This window comes from Tursiops truncatus, chromosome 7, assembly GCF_011762595.2.
Source record: "Tursiops truncatus isolate mTurTru1 chromosome 7, mTurTru1.mat.Y, whole genome shotgun sequence".
In the NCBI taxonomy this organism is placed as follows: domain Eukaryota; kingdom Metazoa; phylum Chordata; class Mammalia; order Artiodactyla; family Delphinidae; genus Tursiops; species Tursiops truncatus.
In genome coordinates, this window is record NC_047040.1 from 32,442,107 (window position 1) to 32,457,430 (window position 15,324).

At 35.7% G+C, this 15,324-nt stretch overlaps 1 protein-coding gene across 2 annotated transcripts in view; it reads right to left on the reverse strand.

The window, feature by feature from the left end:
* Positions 1–15,324, reverse strand: part of NBEAL1 (neurobeachin like 1) — a 178,024-nt gene that overhangs the window by 20,680 nt on the left and 142,020 nt on the right. For both annotated transcript variants that reach the window (XM_073807369.1, XM_033859886.2), the window contains 6 exons: positions 14,608–14,738; positions 10,638–10,747; positions 7,307–7,424; positions 6,148–6,245; positions 3,403–3,519; positions 853–942 (listed from right to left, as the gene is read on the reverse strand). In XM_073807369.1, the coding sequence (XP_073663470.1) occupies positions 853–942; positions 3,403–3,519; positions 6,148–6,245; positions 7,307–7,424; positions 10,638–10,747; positions 14,608–14,738 (664 nt within the window). The remainder of the gene's footprint in view (positions 1–852; positions 943–3,402; positions 3,520–6,147; positions 6,246–7,306; positions 7,425–10,637; positions 10,748–14,607; positions 14,739–15,324) is intronic.

Consider the following 15,324-nt stretch of genomic DNA (forward strand, 5'->3'; position numbering starts at 1 on the left):
TATTTATTATTCCAAATAAATTTTAGAATTACAGAACTAGGACTTCCCTCGTGGCGCAGTGGTTAAGAATCCGCCTGCCAATGAAGGGGACACGGGTTCGAGCCCTGGTCCAGGAAGATCCCACGTGCCACGGAGCAACTAAGCCCGTGCGCCACAACTACTGAGCCCACGTGCCACAACTACTGAAGCCTGCACACCTAGAGCCCGTGCTCCGCAACAAGAGAAGCCACCGCAGTGAGAAGCCTGTGCACCACAACAAAGAGTAGCCCCCGCTCACTGCAACTAGAGAAAGCCCGCGCACAGCAATCAAGACCCAATGCAGCCATAAATAAATAAATTTATTTTTAAAAAAAAGGATTATAGAACTACTTAAAAGCTCTGTAAATAAGAGATACTTTTTTTTTTTGCGGGGGGGCGGTACGCGGGCCTCTAACTGTTGTGGCCTCTCCCGTAGCGGAGCACAGGCTCGGGACATGCAGGCTCAGCAGCCATGGCCCACGGGTCCAGCCGCTCCGCGGCATGTGGGATCCTCCCGGACCAGGGCCACCAGGGAAGCCCCTAAAAGATACATTTTTATACTTGGTCAAATTAATTCTATTTTAAAATTTTCTCTCTTTTTTTATTTGGCCGTGCTGTGCAGCATGTGGGATCTTCGTTCCCCCACCAGGCTACCAGGGATCGAACTCAGGCCCCCTGCAGTGGAAGTGTGAAGCCCTAACCACTGGACCTCCAGGGAATTCCCTTACCTATGCTTTTAAAAAAGACTTATAAAATTTTTTTATTTTCTCAATTTTTTTCATAAGTTGTAATGGATATAGACATGGCAGTGTGAAAAGGTATAAATCAACTTACCAGTAACTCAGGACTGCCTTGTGAAATAAAAGAACGAGACTGATTTTTGGGGACAATGGCCTTTATTAGTGGAATACCATCACTAATTCCCTATAAAATAAAGGACAGAGGTTTAGTGGCTGGTTCTACTATCTTTATTAGGTAAAAATTATTGAAAACTTCTATTTCTTTAAAGATAAACCCTGAGATACAGCCTTGTACTCTATCAAAACATATCATCACTTAATTTTAAACATACGAAAGGAATTATATACCATGTTTGAATGGCAGACTTGAAAGTTCTGAAACCCATCACCTCTTGTATTCCACTATGCTGCTGTTAAACAAGGATGTAGATTTCAAGGAGTGTCAACCATTTAAAACAGCCAGTGATTTAAAACCTTTCCTTTTCCCATGCCGTACTGACATGAATATAAAGTAGAAAATACAGACCATATAAGAAAACATTTCTCAAATAAGTGAAATGGGAAAACTAGTTCTATTTTATGGAATTTTCCTTTTGGGTTTAACTTTCAAAAAATAGATCTATTCCATTACCTGAGGCCCTTCCTGAAAGCTACAACAAAGGACCAGAAAATAAAGACAGTCTTCAGAAAACATCCACCATTATCTTATTACAGTGTGAAAGAGAAAAACGATTTGAAATAAGTTTTTTGATGTGACAATAGTTTATAAATTACACCTAACTTTTATTAGATAAATTATAACCTAACTAACATTAGTGGGTACATATGATGTGCTAGGTGCTTTTCTAAGAGCTTTATATGAACTAAATAATGATGTATAACCACATGAAGTTAATGCATATCTTTTCTCTTCATACTGTGAATTAATCAAGAGAAGACAACTGACATTGAAACAGCATAAATGGAAATGGTATCTGAAGAAATCCATTTAATAAGCCCCTTGCTTTCACTGCTACGTCAATTTTCTTCACCATTTTAATACCTAGGAAGAGAACTAAAAGAGGCCTTCTCTTTTCATATGAATGAGTGGGAAACACCTTCTTGTATGATGATGAAAAGGGATTAACAATTATTGGTACCCAAGGATATCTATTGTGTTCTTAATCCTGCTCCAGACACTGGCCCTGAGGAAAGCTACCCTGTGACTTGGGGTGGGTGCAGAGAGGGGCAAATGCCATTGCATCTGCAGACAGAACTCAGAATGTATTGTACTATAAAAAACAATGCCACAAATGATTAGATATGATGAAAATACTTTTATCAGCATTACATAATATCTTATTACATGTCCATCATTTTAGGGGTCAAATAGGGTTTTGTGGGTTGCCCTATGTGTAGCCAAAAGTTAACATAGCAGGACTGAGACTGCTCACCTTAGAAAGGCTGCTTGCAAGGTTGGCCATTGCCTGGCATCAGGGAACTTGGCAGGCAAAGACATCCTTACACTGATATAAAACTTGTCTTCAATAATACACGTGGCTCACTATGCCTAGACTATTTGTGCAAACAATCGTCTGAATACAGGCTTTTCTTTTGGGAGTCTAGAATTTTGGAATGTGCTAGGCAGAGCTGAGTCTCTAATGAGCTTCCCTGGGAGACAAAATCATGTTGTCACATTTCATTACTGGAAGAATTAAGCACCTTCAAATGATATGTAGGTACAAAGTCCAAAATATTTACGATCTGGCCCTTTAAGAAAACATTTACCACCGTTTGCTGTATGGCATGAGAGTTATTCCTTGTTCTATGCACATCTCCAATCTATTCTTAGTAACTTTTTATCATTTTGTATTCTTCCAGAAGAGTTACTATTATCCGTCCTAACCAAATTTATAGGTATTAATGCATTTCATATTCACATTCTGAACTATTCAAAGAACAGCTGACCCTTGAACAACTCAGGGGTTTGGGACACCAACCCTCCATGCATTATTATATAATTTATATATAAATATAATATCTGTATCTGTGCTTCTTCCTTATCTGCAGTTCTGCACCCACAAATTCAACCAATCCCAGATTATGTAGTACTGTAGTATTTACTATTGAAAAAAAATCCATGTATAAGTAGACCCACACTGTTCAAACCTGTGTTGTTCAAGAATCAACTGTAATTCAATATGTATATTTAAACATGTGAATTTGAAGGTACTCTTTCAAGAACAGCATTAACTATCTATCTTGCTCCACTTGACTATTCCTTCTGACATCATCAATTAACAATCTGACTCATGGGCCATATTTTATATGTGAGTAGACACTGTAATTAAAAGTTATTTCAGACTTCCTCTATATATCATCTCAACTACACAAAAAGCAATTTAAGTCAAATTATTCTTCCTCTTTATGTTTCCTTCGGGAGAACGTGAGGTTGGAAGAAAGAAAGCCAAAACAAACATTACAGCAGCAAACAAAAGCTTTCAACAAGGTTGTTTTAAAAAATCTAAGAACATAATACTGAAGTATTATTTACTATTTTGGATTAAGTATTAAAATCCACCCTCTCCATTAAAGAACAAAAGGAACAATGAAGTGTACAGAAATCACAGAGAAAATCCTTTGATATTATCAAATTGGATATTACCTCTATAAAAAATGACTTGAGTTCAGGGAGGTATTGAAATAAGTTAAAGGTTGAAGTGTCTGTTTTGGTTTGCTTCTGCACTGCTTCCTCTGCTGATAATCTAGAAGGGTGTGGTTCCTTCAAAAAAAAATTAAGAAAAAAATAATTCCATAATTACATTAAAACATCTCTCACCATATTCCTTCATACATACCAGACTCTAGCTATGATGGATTACATACCATGCACTATTGACAACTCCTGGCTTTTCCTCAATTTCCTTGGCAGAGTTCGGGCCCTCTTCATTCCCAGAGAAACCCTACTTCTACTTTAAAGTTTTTCGTACTGATCTCTCCCTTGAATCTCTAAGGCAGAATTAACTATTCTATTATTTTTCTCAGCACACTACATTATTTAGTATTTTATTTAGTACTTATTTCTTTCTATGTTGTATTACATATAGTTGGTTATGGTCTTTCCCAACTAGACAATAGGTACCTTAAAGTCAGAAAATAAGTCATATTCATTTTTGGATTTTCAACACATAGAAAAGTACCATAAATATGGTACATGCTTATGTATATGTTTGGTAAAATTAAATACATTATTCAAAAGTCAAAATTTATAATACGGGTGAATCTTTAATTCCTGAAATAAGATTTGAATGTCAATATTCTCAGAATCAAATTATAGATATTACTGCATTGCTTTTCAAATAAGTTATTATTATTCCTTACCTTTAATGTCAGAAACAAAAGATATTATCACCTTTTTAAATGAGAAGAAAATTACAAGTCAAATTAATATTCCAATGCCACAGTTAAAATGCAGAATAGAAATCTAGCTAAAGAGGATTCTATCTCCATTGCAAAATATTAGATTATGGGAAACAGATTTAAGAGCTCTAATTCAATATTTATCTCTGAATTATCCATGTGAGTATTATTCACTTTATTTGAAATCAAAAGCTGATTTTTGTCATTTTTTTATCTTAAAAACTAATTAGCACTGCCCTTGTAAAAAAAAAAATAAAGCTGCTACAAAAATATTATAGAATCTATTTCAAAGTCCAATGAAGTGTTGTGTTTTATTCTGTTACTTTTGCCTTCTGACTATCAGCAGGTAAGGAATAAAGACTGATTTCAAATATGAGTATTCTGCAAAAATCAATGTTGGAGGATTCAAACTGTTGCTAAGGAATAGTAACAATTATAAATCTTGGTCTGATAACTGAATTAACAGAAGTTCATCTATAAGCCAGAGTTTAGATATACTGTTGCTGTTATAGCTGTGGAGATTTCAGTTCAACAAATACTTACTGCCCACAAACTATATGCAAGAAAGATACAAAAATGTTTTTTAAAACGTTGCCGCCTTTAACATATTATAATATAGTGAGGCAAATGAATAAATATACAACTAACTAAGGTGGAAGTGTCATAATTAGGATATAAATAACAGCCCATAAGAATGGAAAAATGATCTACAAGTTCAACAGCTATTAATTCAGAGGAAACATGGCATGGAAGAAAGGATTTGGAGTTAGATGATCATGCATCCAAATTCTGTCCCAGTCACATCCTAGTTGTATAAAGTTGGAAAAAAGTATTTGATTTTTCTAAGGTGTTGTAGGCTAGGTATTAATTTCTATGAAATACGGCTTCATCATGTAAAAAGTAAGGATAATTGAATATTTACTGTGAAGTTAGGTAAATCACTTAGCACAGTGCTTGCATAGGAAAGTATCAACTTAATAAATGGTATATTATTATGTATTCCTCATTTCCAAATTCATATACTAACAAAGATCAAGACGTCTTTGCAAGCTAATACTGGATTAACTTCTATGAATCCAAAGCTGTATGCAATCAGGAAGACAATAATTTAACTTCAGATACTAGGATGGGAAAAGAAATACAGTAATATCTATACTTCGATTTTATATATTCTGCAATTTGATTTTTAGGACTGGGTTTGGGCTCTGGATGATAAGAACCCTTTGGGGGCAGATGTCAGCTACTAAAAGTCTTATACATGCAATGAGTCCCAGTATTAGAACAACTTTAATGGTATAACCTAACTGGTACTCAGTTTGAGCTACTTCTCCATTTAATAAAGGAGGGAGGAAGGCTCACCTGACAGGGGCCTTCAACCTCACCTTTTCCTTTCCCAGAAACAACAAAATAAATGTGATTGGCTTTCTGAGTAAATATAAATCCTTTGTGACTTAAGACGAATTGACTGAATATGTGGATTTTGACTGCAATATTTTGACATTCAAAATAGGAACAATCATGGGCTTCCCTGGTGGCGCAGTGGCTGAGAATCTGTCTGTCAATGCAGGGGACACGGGTTCAAGCCCTGGTCTGGGAAGATCCCACATGCCGCGGAGCAACTAGGCCCATGAGCAACAACTACTGAGCCTGCATGTCTGGAGCCTGTGCCCCGCAACAAGAGGCTACGACAGTGAAAGGCCCGCGCACCGCGATGAAGAGTGGCCCCCGCTTGCCGCAACTAGAGAAAGCCCTCGCACAGAAATGGAAGACCCAACACAGCCAAAAATAAATAAATTAATAAATTAATTAAAAAAAATAGGAACAATCATTTAAATCTATTTATTTTTAAAGTGACAGTATAATTTTTTCCAAATTCTAGATAATTCTGAAATTAGGTTTTAAATCATTAAAAACCTTGAAAATTACTGGTAGTACTATTCCTTAGAAATTAAATTCTGGACTTCGGTAATCAATAACTTTTATGCTTTACCTTTAACAGTTGACAAGGTGTTTGCCCAAAATTGTTAATCATCCCTTCTAAGGCTTTTCTTTCCTTCTCATCTGTTAAGGCATCCAGATCCACAGCTCCTAAAACCAAGAGAAGTAGTCAATTCACTATAGAGTGAAAACAAATCAGCAAGCCACACAACTGTTTAACATATCAGAGACTGATTAGTATATTTTCAACAAAATATTATTCCGTTCATCAATTTATAAAACTACTGTAAAGAGATAACTTTTAAAAAATCAGTAAAGCTTCAGATATTAAATATGTACAAAAATAAATTCCACCCACTGTTTAGAACTAAAATATTTTAAACAAAAGTTAACTGGTAGTCTATAAAAGTTTCTCTTATAAAAATGCACACTATACTCATAGTACACCTGATTGCTTTCTTCATGATAGTTAAGCTGAAACAAGTGTAATAACCACACAAAATTACTGCTATAAATTAGTTTATCTAACAAAAGTTGGGCAAGGTGATATTCTGGCTAACTGATTATACCAGCCATACTTAATCCCTATTGTTACATAGCTAGTAATTGACCAAACTAGGTAAAGTCTGATTTCAAAGACTATGCTCCTAACCACCATGCTATACTACCTTCCTACAAAACTGTTATCAAATGAATACAGCAAGGTAAAAACATGCTTGTCTATTTACCAAAAGTCATGTGGGTTCTGCTCAAATTCATAAAACTTCACACTATTTATAATCTTTAGAACTATTAGCTCTATGGAAGGATTAGGAAAGAACTCCTTCTTAAGCCTTTCAAAGCCTTCAGAAAATGTTCTTGATCCAGAGCTAAACATTAGAATACTGTCATCTTATTATCATTGGAAGAATTTGTTATTTTAATTTTAAAAACTCTTATATAATGCCTGCTAACAATTTAATACAGAATACTCAGACCCAACTGAATAGGATACATATGGCCAGAGATCAAAATCTTTTATGCCACCAATAATTGACATTTTAACTACTATTTTTTTAAAAAGCAGCAGCCTTTCAAATAGAAAAGATAACTAAAATTATTTTTTAAATGTAGTCTTTCTTGTGTTAAATAGTTATGCCAAAAATACCATGTATAAACACATATTAAATAATATTTTTTATTAACATAAGAGAAAAAGTATAGGCTTATACCTTCATAACTACAGTAATAGAAAACATTGAGTGCCTCCACTGCAGCTGGCCCCCTCTGTTTATAGCCAAAAATCAGATCTATCCATTCATGAAGATGAGCAGAAACATATTCAGACTCCTAGAAAAAAAAACAAATTTAGCAATTAATATAGAGATACCTTCCAACTACAACGTAATGATAGGTCCTTTAAAAAAATAAGAGCATTTTAAGCATTTCCACACACAAATCTTATCACTGTAAATAAAATTATCTCAAAATCATGTTAAACATTGATCCAATTTGACTATATTCTATCTAGTAAAATGTAAACATATTTATTAATATTTACTACATATACATCTCCTAACTAATGGGTGAAGAAAATAACAAATATTCTTATAGTCCAAATAAGAACAACAAAAAAATTAATGATAGCTGTGGAATACATATTTGTTGTGAAAATTCCACTGAAATAGTCCAGAAATTCAATTCAAGGAAACAAGGAAACTGCACTGGGGTGGACTGAAGATAGCTGAAAAATCACTCCCTCCACACACCCCCACACGGCCAACTAAGAGGTGAACTTGGTGGCAGGCAGAAGCTTAAAGAACCCGGAGCCTGTTAGTGAGGAGTTGAAAGACCGTAAGAAAATTGTTATTGGAGACAGGAGAAAAGGGAACTCATGTTTTCGTTACATGAACGATAGAAAGGGTACCTAATGAACTCTTGGATCTGGGGACAGAGATTTCCAGGCAGAATGTTTTTAAATGCTAATTGGTTTCTTTTAGCTGCCTGTGATTATGTGTGGGAGGAGCAAGGATGAGTTTTAAAAATGAACTGTTTGGGTTTTAAGAATAATTTTAAAAGTATATAAAGGAGCTGGGTCTTGCTGGGCATGAAAATTATTTCTCATTTCCAGGATCACTAGAAAGCAAAGACTCTCAAAGTGAGAAATGGTGTAAGTTAATGCTTAAATCAGAATGTTTCCAGTAAAATATGGCCTTGGGCAAAAGTTTATATCAGGAGTGTGGCTAAAAAACAATCTGCTGAGATCTCAAAGATTTTAGGTTGTGTGTCACAGACCCACCTATCTAGACAATAAGAGCATCTTAACCTTAAGAACATTTTCCCATTGTAGCCTCCCACTCAGCCCAAAGGAGATAATGAACTATCTCACAAAGTAATGTGGAATGGTTTTTGCCCAACAGAGTTGATGCATAAGAAACCCATAACATTTTAAAAGAAACTGCATTAATTCAAGCTGAAAAAGTTAAAAACTGTTCAAAAAATAAAAGAGACTTTGGCTTCCAGCTTATCATGGTTAGGAAAGAGGCTTGCAAAGATAGTCTTGTAAACAATGTTTTTTTGTTTTAGTTTTTATGGAAAAGAATGACTCAGAGTGAAAAGCCAAGAGCCTAAGGGTAGAACAAAAAGATGCATGGAGAACCAATATCAGGGAATAGCACTGGGCCCTAGTAAAGTAACTGAGAGCATGTCCCTGCTGGAATTCTGAATTGTTATAAACAAGAGGCTAGGTGCCTCTGTTTCCTCGCTTCCTTTTGAATGTTAGTGTCTATTATAGTTTTCCTGTCCTTGTTACACCACTGTTACATGGGGGGCAGATAACTTGTCTCCTTACTTCAGTCTTCAGATACAAGAGGAGACACTGGAGTAGTTTCATCCACACATGGATTTGATTTAGATGACTAGTAAGATTCTGGACTTCAGGACCCATGCCTTTATGCAAGGATCAGCAAACTACTGTTTGTGGGCCAAACCTTACTAGCAGCCAGGTTTGTAGATTAGCAGAACACAGCCATACCCCCATTTTCTTTTGCACTACAATGGCAGAATTTCAACACAGACTAAGTTTACGGCCAATGAAAATATTTACTAGCTGGTCTTTTACGGGAAAAAGTCTGTAGATCCCTGCCTTAAGGAGCTGAGACTTTGGGAAGGTCTTGAGAGGACGTATGTACATTTTGCATGTAGAAGGAATGTAAATACTTTGTGGCCAGAGGGCAGCCTGTGAATGGTGGATTAAAGATAGCTGCAAATTCTTTCTCACTCCAACCATTAAGAGATGGAGTTTACTTTCTTTCCTCTGGAATCTGCACTCATCCTGTTACTATTTAACCATGACAAGAAGGCAGAAGTGATACTGTGACAGTTCACAGCCTTAGGCCTCAAGAAAGTCTAGAAGCTTCCACTTTTACATTCTTGGGGGGCCTTGAGCTGCCAGGTAAGAAGTCTGGCTAATCAGTTAGAGAGACCACATGAAGAGGAGATATCCTGAGACTACAGGGAGAGGGAGAAAAGTCAGCATCCCAGTGTCTCAAGGCAGCCTCTAGATGACTCCGACCTTAGCTGCCATATGACTGCAAGGGGATGAGAACCTTAAGCAAGACCAGAAGAACTGCCCAGTTGAGACAAGTCAACTCACATAAGCGTGAGAAATAATAAAATGGCTATAGTTTTAAGCCACTAAATTTTGGGATAGTTTGTTACACGGCAATACATAACTGAAACACAAACTTCTAACCTCTTATTAATGAGGAGTATGTCTTCCTAAAATCCTGGACCCCTACTTACTGTCATAGATAACACAGAAAGAAGCATCTGAGAAGTTCCTGCCTAGTTAAAAAGTAACAGATTATTTTTCAGAGTTGTTTTATTTTTTCCCAATTCCTTATTCATGCATTGCTTACAAATATTAAAATGTAATCCTGTATTTTGTAAACTTGACTAACTATGTACTAATGACAAGGAATGTTTCCAAGTACTGGCCTATTTAGTTTCAGAATCTGTAACATTTCAGTTTAGATAGAAAGCTAAGTGGGCTCTTGTGGGGGAAAAAAGCATTATCTGCAAGATAATAATACAACAGCAACATTAAACTAACTCTCACTAGTCCTTCAATTCCAAAATGGAAATTTAGCTAAAAAACGAGTAAAATTTTTAAGTGGCATTTAGGATTTATTTAGCTGTCTTATTAAAAACTTACTGGAATCCTTCAGAGGAAAATAAATGTACTTATTCTTGTTAGATTTGAAACAAATGTGGGAACTGTGAAAATCAAACTATGACCAAAATAGGTTCACATACAATAGGTAGATATCTCATAGAAGTGAAAAAAAAAATTTTTGGCATACATCCATAGGACTGTACTACTATATCAGAAGATCCATAACCTCAAAATAAATTACTATATTATACTTTCTAAAACAGCACATATAATAGATTACAAATTAATCCAGGAAAATAATAGATATACTTTATTCCATAATCCTCTGGAAAACACATAGATCTTTATCTTATTGATTGTCTAATAACTAAACACAAAAATCTTACCAGAGCTTTCCTATGTTTATAGATGAAATCTTCAGCTGACTTAGCCCATTTGGGGAGAATGACATCATTTACTAGTTCTCTGGAAACTTGTAGACGACCCAAGTTAAATTCTAAGACATGTAAAAGATAAACGTATCAAATCATTTTAGATTTAAATAAATCAAGTAAAACAAATAAAAGGGTACATTACTTAGCAAAACTGAATGCTTTTCTTCTTTTATTAAGAGTAAAAGGTGAGAATCAAGTTCCTTTCTCTTTTTTTAAAATTTTTATTTTATATTGGAATATAGTTGATCAACAATGCCCTGTTAGCTTCACATGCACAGCAAAGCACTCAGCCATACATATACATGTATCTATTCTTTTTCAAATTCTTTTCCCATTAAGGTTATTAGAGTATTGAGCAGAGTTCCCTGTGCTATACAGCAGGTCCTTGTTGGCTATGTATTTTAAATATAGCCCTGTGTACATGTCAAACCCAAACTCCCAATCTATCCCTCCCCCCCATCAAGTTCCCTTCTTGATATAAATTTATTGAACAGGTAAAAATAATTCTTATTTATTGGAATGCATTTTATCAGTTGAATAAAAAGGTAAATGAAAATAAGATAGTTTAAAATTAGTTATTAGAAGATAAATCAGATAATAGTTTATTTTTTGCTGAAAAAAGTGGAGGAAATTATAGTTATGACCAAAACCCTTAACCTGAACAAAAATGCAACAGTAAGCATTCTTCTTACATTAAAAATAATTAACATAGTCCTTCTAATGGTTAATTTACAAAATAGAGCTCCTTAGAGCTTTTTGGTATAACTTAAAACTTAAAATGACTTGTTTGTGTTATGGAAAAACAATATATTTATATACCACTATTTTAAGTAGATACTGACATAATAAAGATTTGCTCATTCTAGTTAGAACACAGTACTTTTGACAAAATTGTCCCAAAGATGAAATTTTCTTAGTCATACAGTGTGGAAAGGGAAAAGTGTCAACACAAAAGACCTTCATTAAAGATGCTGCCTAAAAATATCGGTGTGTCCTTAAAGCTGAAGACAGGTTCAAGTGTCACAGAATGATAGGATGCACAGGGTGTGTGGCCTTAACCCAACTATTGTATAGCAGATATTGTTGGCCACCTGATAGCCATTCCTCCTTATCTGGTAGAAGAACCTTGCTTTAATTCAAGTGTCCATCCTGTCTTATATTTCATGCTTGTTGTAGGTGACTGGCATAGGGGTTGGTATATGACACAGCTCTGGACAGTGAAGGGAGATTATGAGAAAGGGTTTCTCAAATTTAAGAAAGGACAGGGCTTCCCTGGTGGCACAGTGGTTGAGAGTCCGCCTGCTGATGCAGGAGACACGGGATCGTGCCCAGGTCGGGGTGATCCCACATGCTGCAGAGCCGCTGGGCTCGTGAGTCAAGGCTGCTGAGCCTGCGCGTCCGGAGCCTGCGCTCCGCAACGTCAGAGGCCACAACAGTGAGAGGGCCGCGTACCGCAAAGAAAAAAAAAAAAGAAAGGACACATATCTTGGGTCACAAATATAGCGTTGGTAAATTTAAGAAAACTGAAATCGTATCAAGTATCTTTTCTGACCACAACGCTATGAGACTAGATATCAATTACAGGAAAAGATCTGTAAAATATACAAACACATGGAGGCTAAACAAAACACTACTTAATAATGAAGTGATCACTGAAGAAATCAAAGAGGAAATCAAAAAATACCTAGAAACAAAAGACAACAGAGACACCACCACCCAAAACCTATGGGATGCAGCAAAAGCAGTTCTAAGAGGGAAGTTTATAGCTATACAAGCCTACCTTAAGAAACAGGAAACATCTCAAATAAACAACCTAACCTTGCACCTAAAGCAATTAGAGAAAGAAGAACAAAAAAACCCCAAAGTCAGCAGAAGGAAACAAATCATAAAGATCAGATCAGAAATAAATGAAAAAGAAATGAAGGAAACGATAGCAAAGATCAATAAAACTAAAAGCTGGTTGTTTGAGAAGATAAACAAAATTGATAAACCATTAGCCAGACTCATCAAGAAAAAAAGGGAGAAGACTCAAATCAATAGAATTAGAAATGAAAAAGGAGAAGTAACAACTGACACTGCAGAAATACAAAGGATCATGAGAGATTACTACAAGCAACTCTATGCCAATAAAATGGACAACCTGGAATAAATGGACAAATTCCTAGAAATGCACAACCTGCCGAGACAGAACCAGAAAGAAACAGACCAATGAATATGAACAGACCAATCACAAGCACTGAAATTGAAACTGTGATTAAAAATCTTCCAACAGGGGCTTCCCTGGTGGGGCAGTGGTTGAGAGTCCGCCTGCTGATGCAGGGGACAGGGGTTCATGCCCCGGTCCGGGAAGATCCCACATGCCGTGGAGCAGCTAGGCCCGTGAGCCGTGGCCGCTGAGCCTGCGAATCTGGAGCCTGTGCTCCACAACGGGAGAGACCACAACAGTGAGGGGCCTGTGTACCGCAAAAAAAAAAAAAAAAAAAAAAAATCTTCCAACAAACAAAAGCCCAGGACCAGATGGCTTCACAGGTGAATTCTATCAAACATTTAGAGAAGGGCTAACACCTATCCTTCTCAAACTCTTCCAAAATATAGCAGAGGGAGGAACACTCCCAAACTCATTCTACAGGCCACCATCACCCTGATACCAAAACCAGACAAAGATGTCACAAAGAAAGAAAACTACAGGCGAATATCACTGATGAACATAGATGCAAAACTCTTCAACAAAATACTAGCAAATAGAATCCAACAGCACATTAAAAGGATCATAAACCATGATCAAGTGGGGTTTATTCCAGGAATGCAATGATTCTTCAATATACGCAAAACAATCAACGTGACATACCATATTAACAAACTGAAGGAGAAAAATCATATGATCATCTCAATAGATGCAGAGAAAGCTTTTGACAAAATTCAACACGCATTTCTGATAAAAACCCTCCAGAAAGTAGGCATAGAGAGAACTTTCCTCAACATAATAAAGGCCATATATGACAAACCCACAGCCAACATCATCCTCAATGGTGAAAAACTGAAACCATTCCCACTAAGATCAGGAACAAGACAAGGTTGCCCACTCTCACCACTCTTATTCAACATAGTTTTGGAAGTTTTAGGCACAGCAATCAGAGAAGAAAAGGAAATAAAAGGAATCCAAATCGGAAAAGAAGAAGTAAAGCTGCCACTCTTTGTAGATGACATGATACTATACATAGAGAATCCTAAAGATGCTACCAGAAAACTACTAGAGCTAATCAATAAATTTGGTAAAGCAGCAGGATGCAAAATTAATGCACAGCAATCTCTGGCATTCTTATACACTAGTGATGAAAAATCTGAAAGCGAAATTAAGAAAACACTCCCATTTACCATTGCAACAAAAAGAGTAAAATATCTAGGAATACACCTACCTAAGGAGACAAAAGACCTGTATGCAGAAAATTATAAGACACTGCTGAAAGAAATTAAAGATGATACAAATAGATGGAGAGATATACCATGTTCTTGGATTAGAAGCATCAACATTGTGAAAATGACTATACTACCCAAAGCAATCTACAGATTCAATGCAATCCCTATCAAACTACCACTGACATTTTTCACAGAACTAGAACAAAAAATTTCACAACTTGTATGGAAACACAAAAGACCCCGAATAGCCAAAGCAATCTTGAGAACGAAAAATGGAGCTGGAGGATTCAGGGTCCCTGACTTCAGACTATACTACAAAGCTACAGTAATCAATCTGTAGAAGATAAGACTAGTACCTGAACATCATTTAAGCCTTGTCACTGAATAATACACAGACAGAATGAACCTTAAATAATCTAGAGGTCATCACAAAAATGTCCTAAAAGATATTTTTCAGGATTCTCCATTGGGACCTGTTCAGTCCAATTTTTAATCTATTTCTTACGATTTTGATTTTCCAAAAATTCTGGGAAATAGAAGAATTCAGGAATAAGTTCCTTCACATCATATGGATTGTCCATGAGAGCCTGCCAGGTAGCAGGGATGGAATGGAATTGTCGATCTGCACAGTCAAACCTGCATGTGGAGATTGAAAGAGAACAGTGAATACTGAATGAGAGCAACAACAGGCTAAAACAAACCTTTAATCTTCCTTCAGGTTTCCTCATGATTAGTTTCTCTTTATTTAACCTTTCTCTTTAATGTCTAAAAACACAAGTTGCTCTCCTTATGACAATCTTTCTTATTTTGTTGCCAGGAACTGAATATTATGATTTTAATCACTAGTATCATCTTAGTTAAAACAGATGAAAATGGCATAATTTTTAATCAGTAAAATTTATTACAGAAAGTGAATAAATATTATTTGGATATTTTAAAATTACAGAGTTTAAATATCACTCTAAGTATTATAATATTGACATACATAGTTAACAGATCTATGGAAATGCTGCTGATTTAATCCTTGATACATAAGTATCTTTACAAACTCTTTTGCTAAAAACCAGAGGGTGTTAGGGAAATAGTTCTGTAGCTAAAGCTTTTATACTTTACGTGCATATACTATTATCTTATTTTAACTTTATTTTCAAGTTCCATCCTGGGCCTATGGTAGTTGAAAGAAGCTCACATGGTCATGCTGCAATTTTACTGTTTTGGCTAA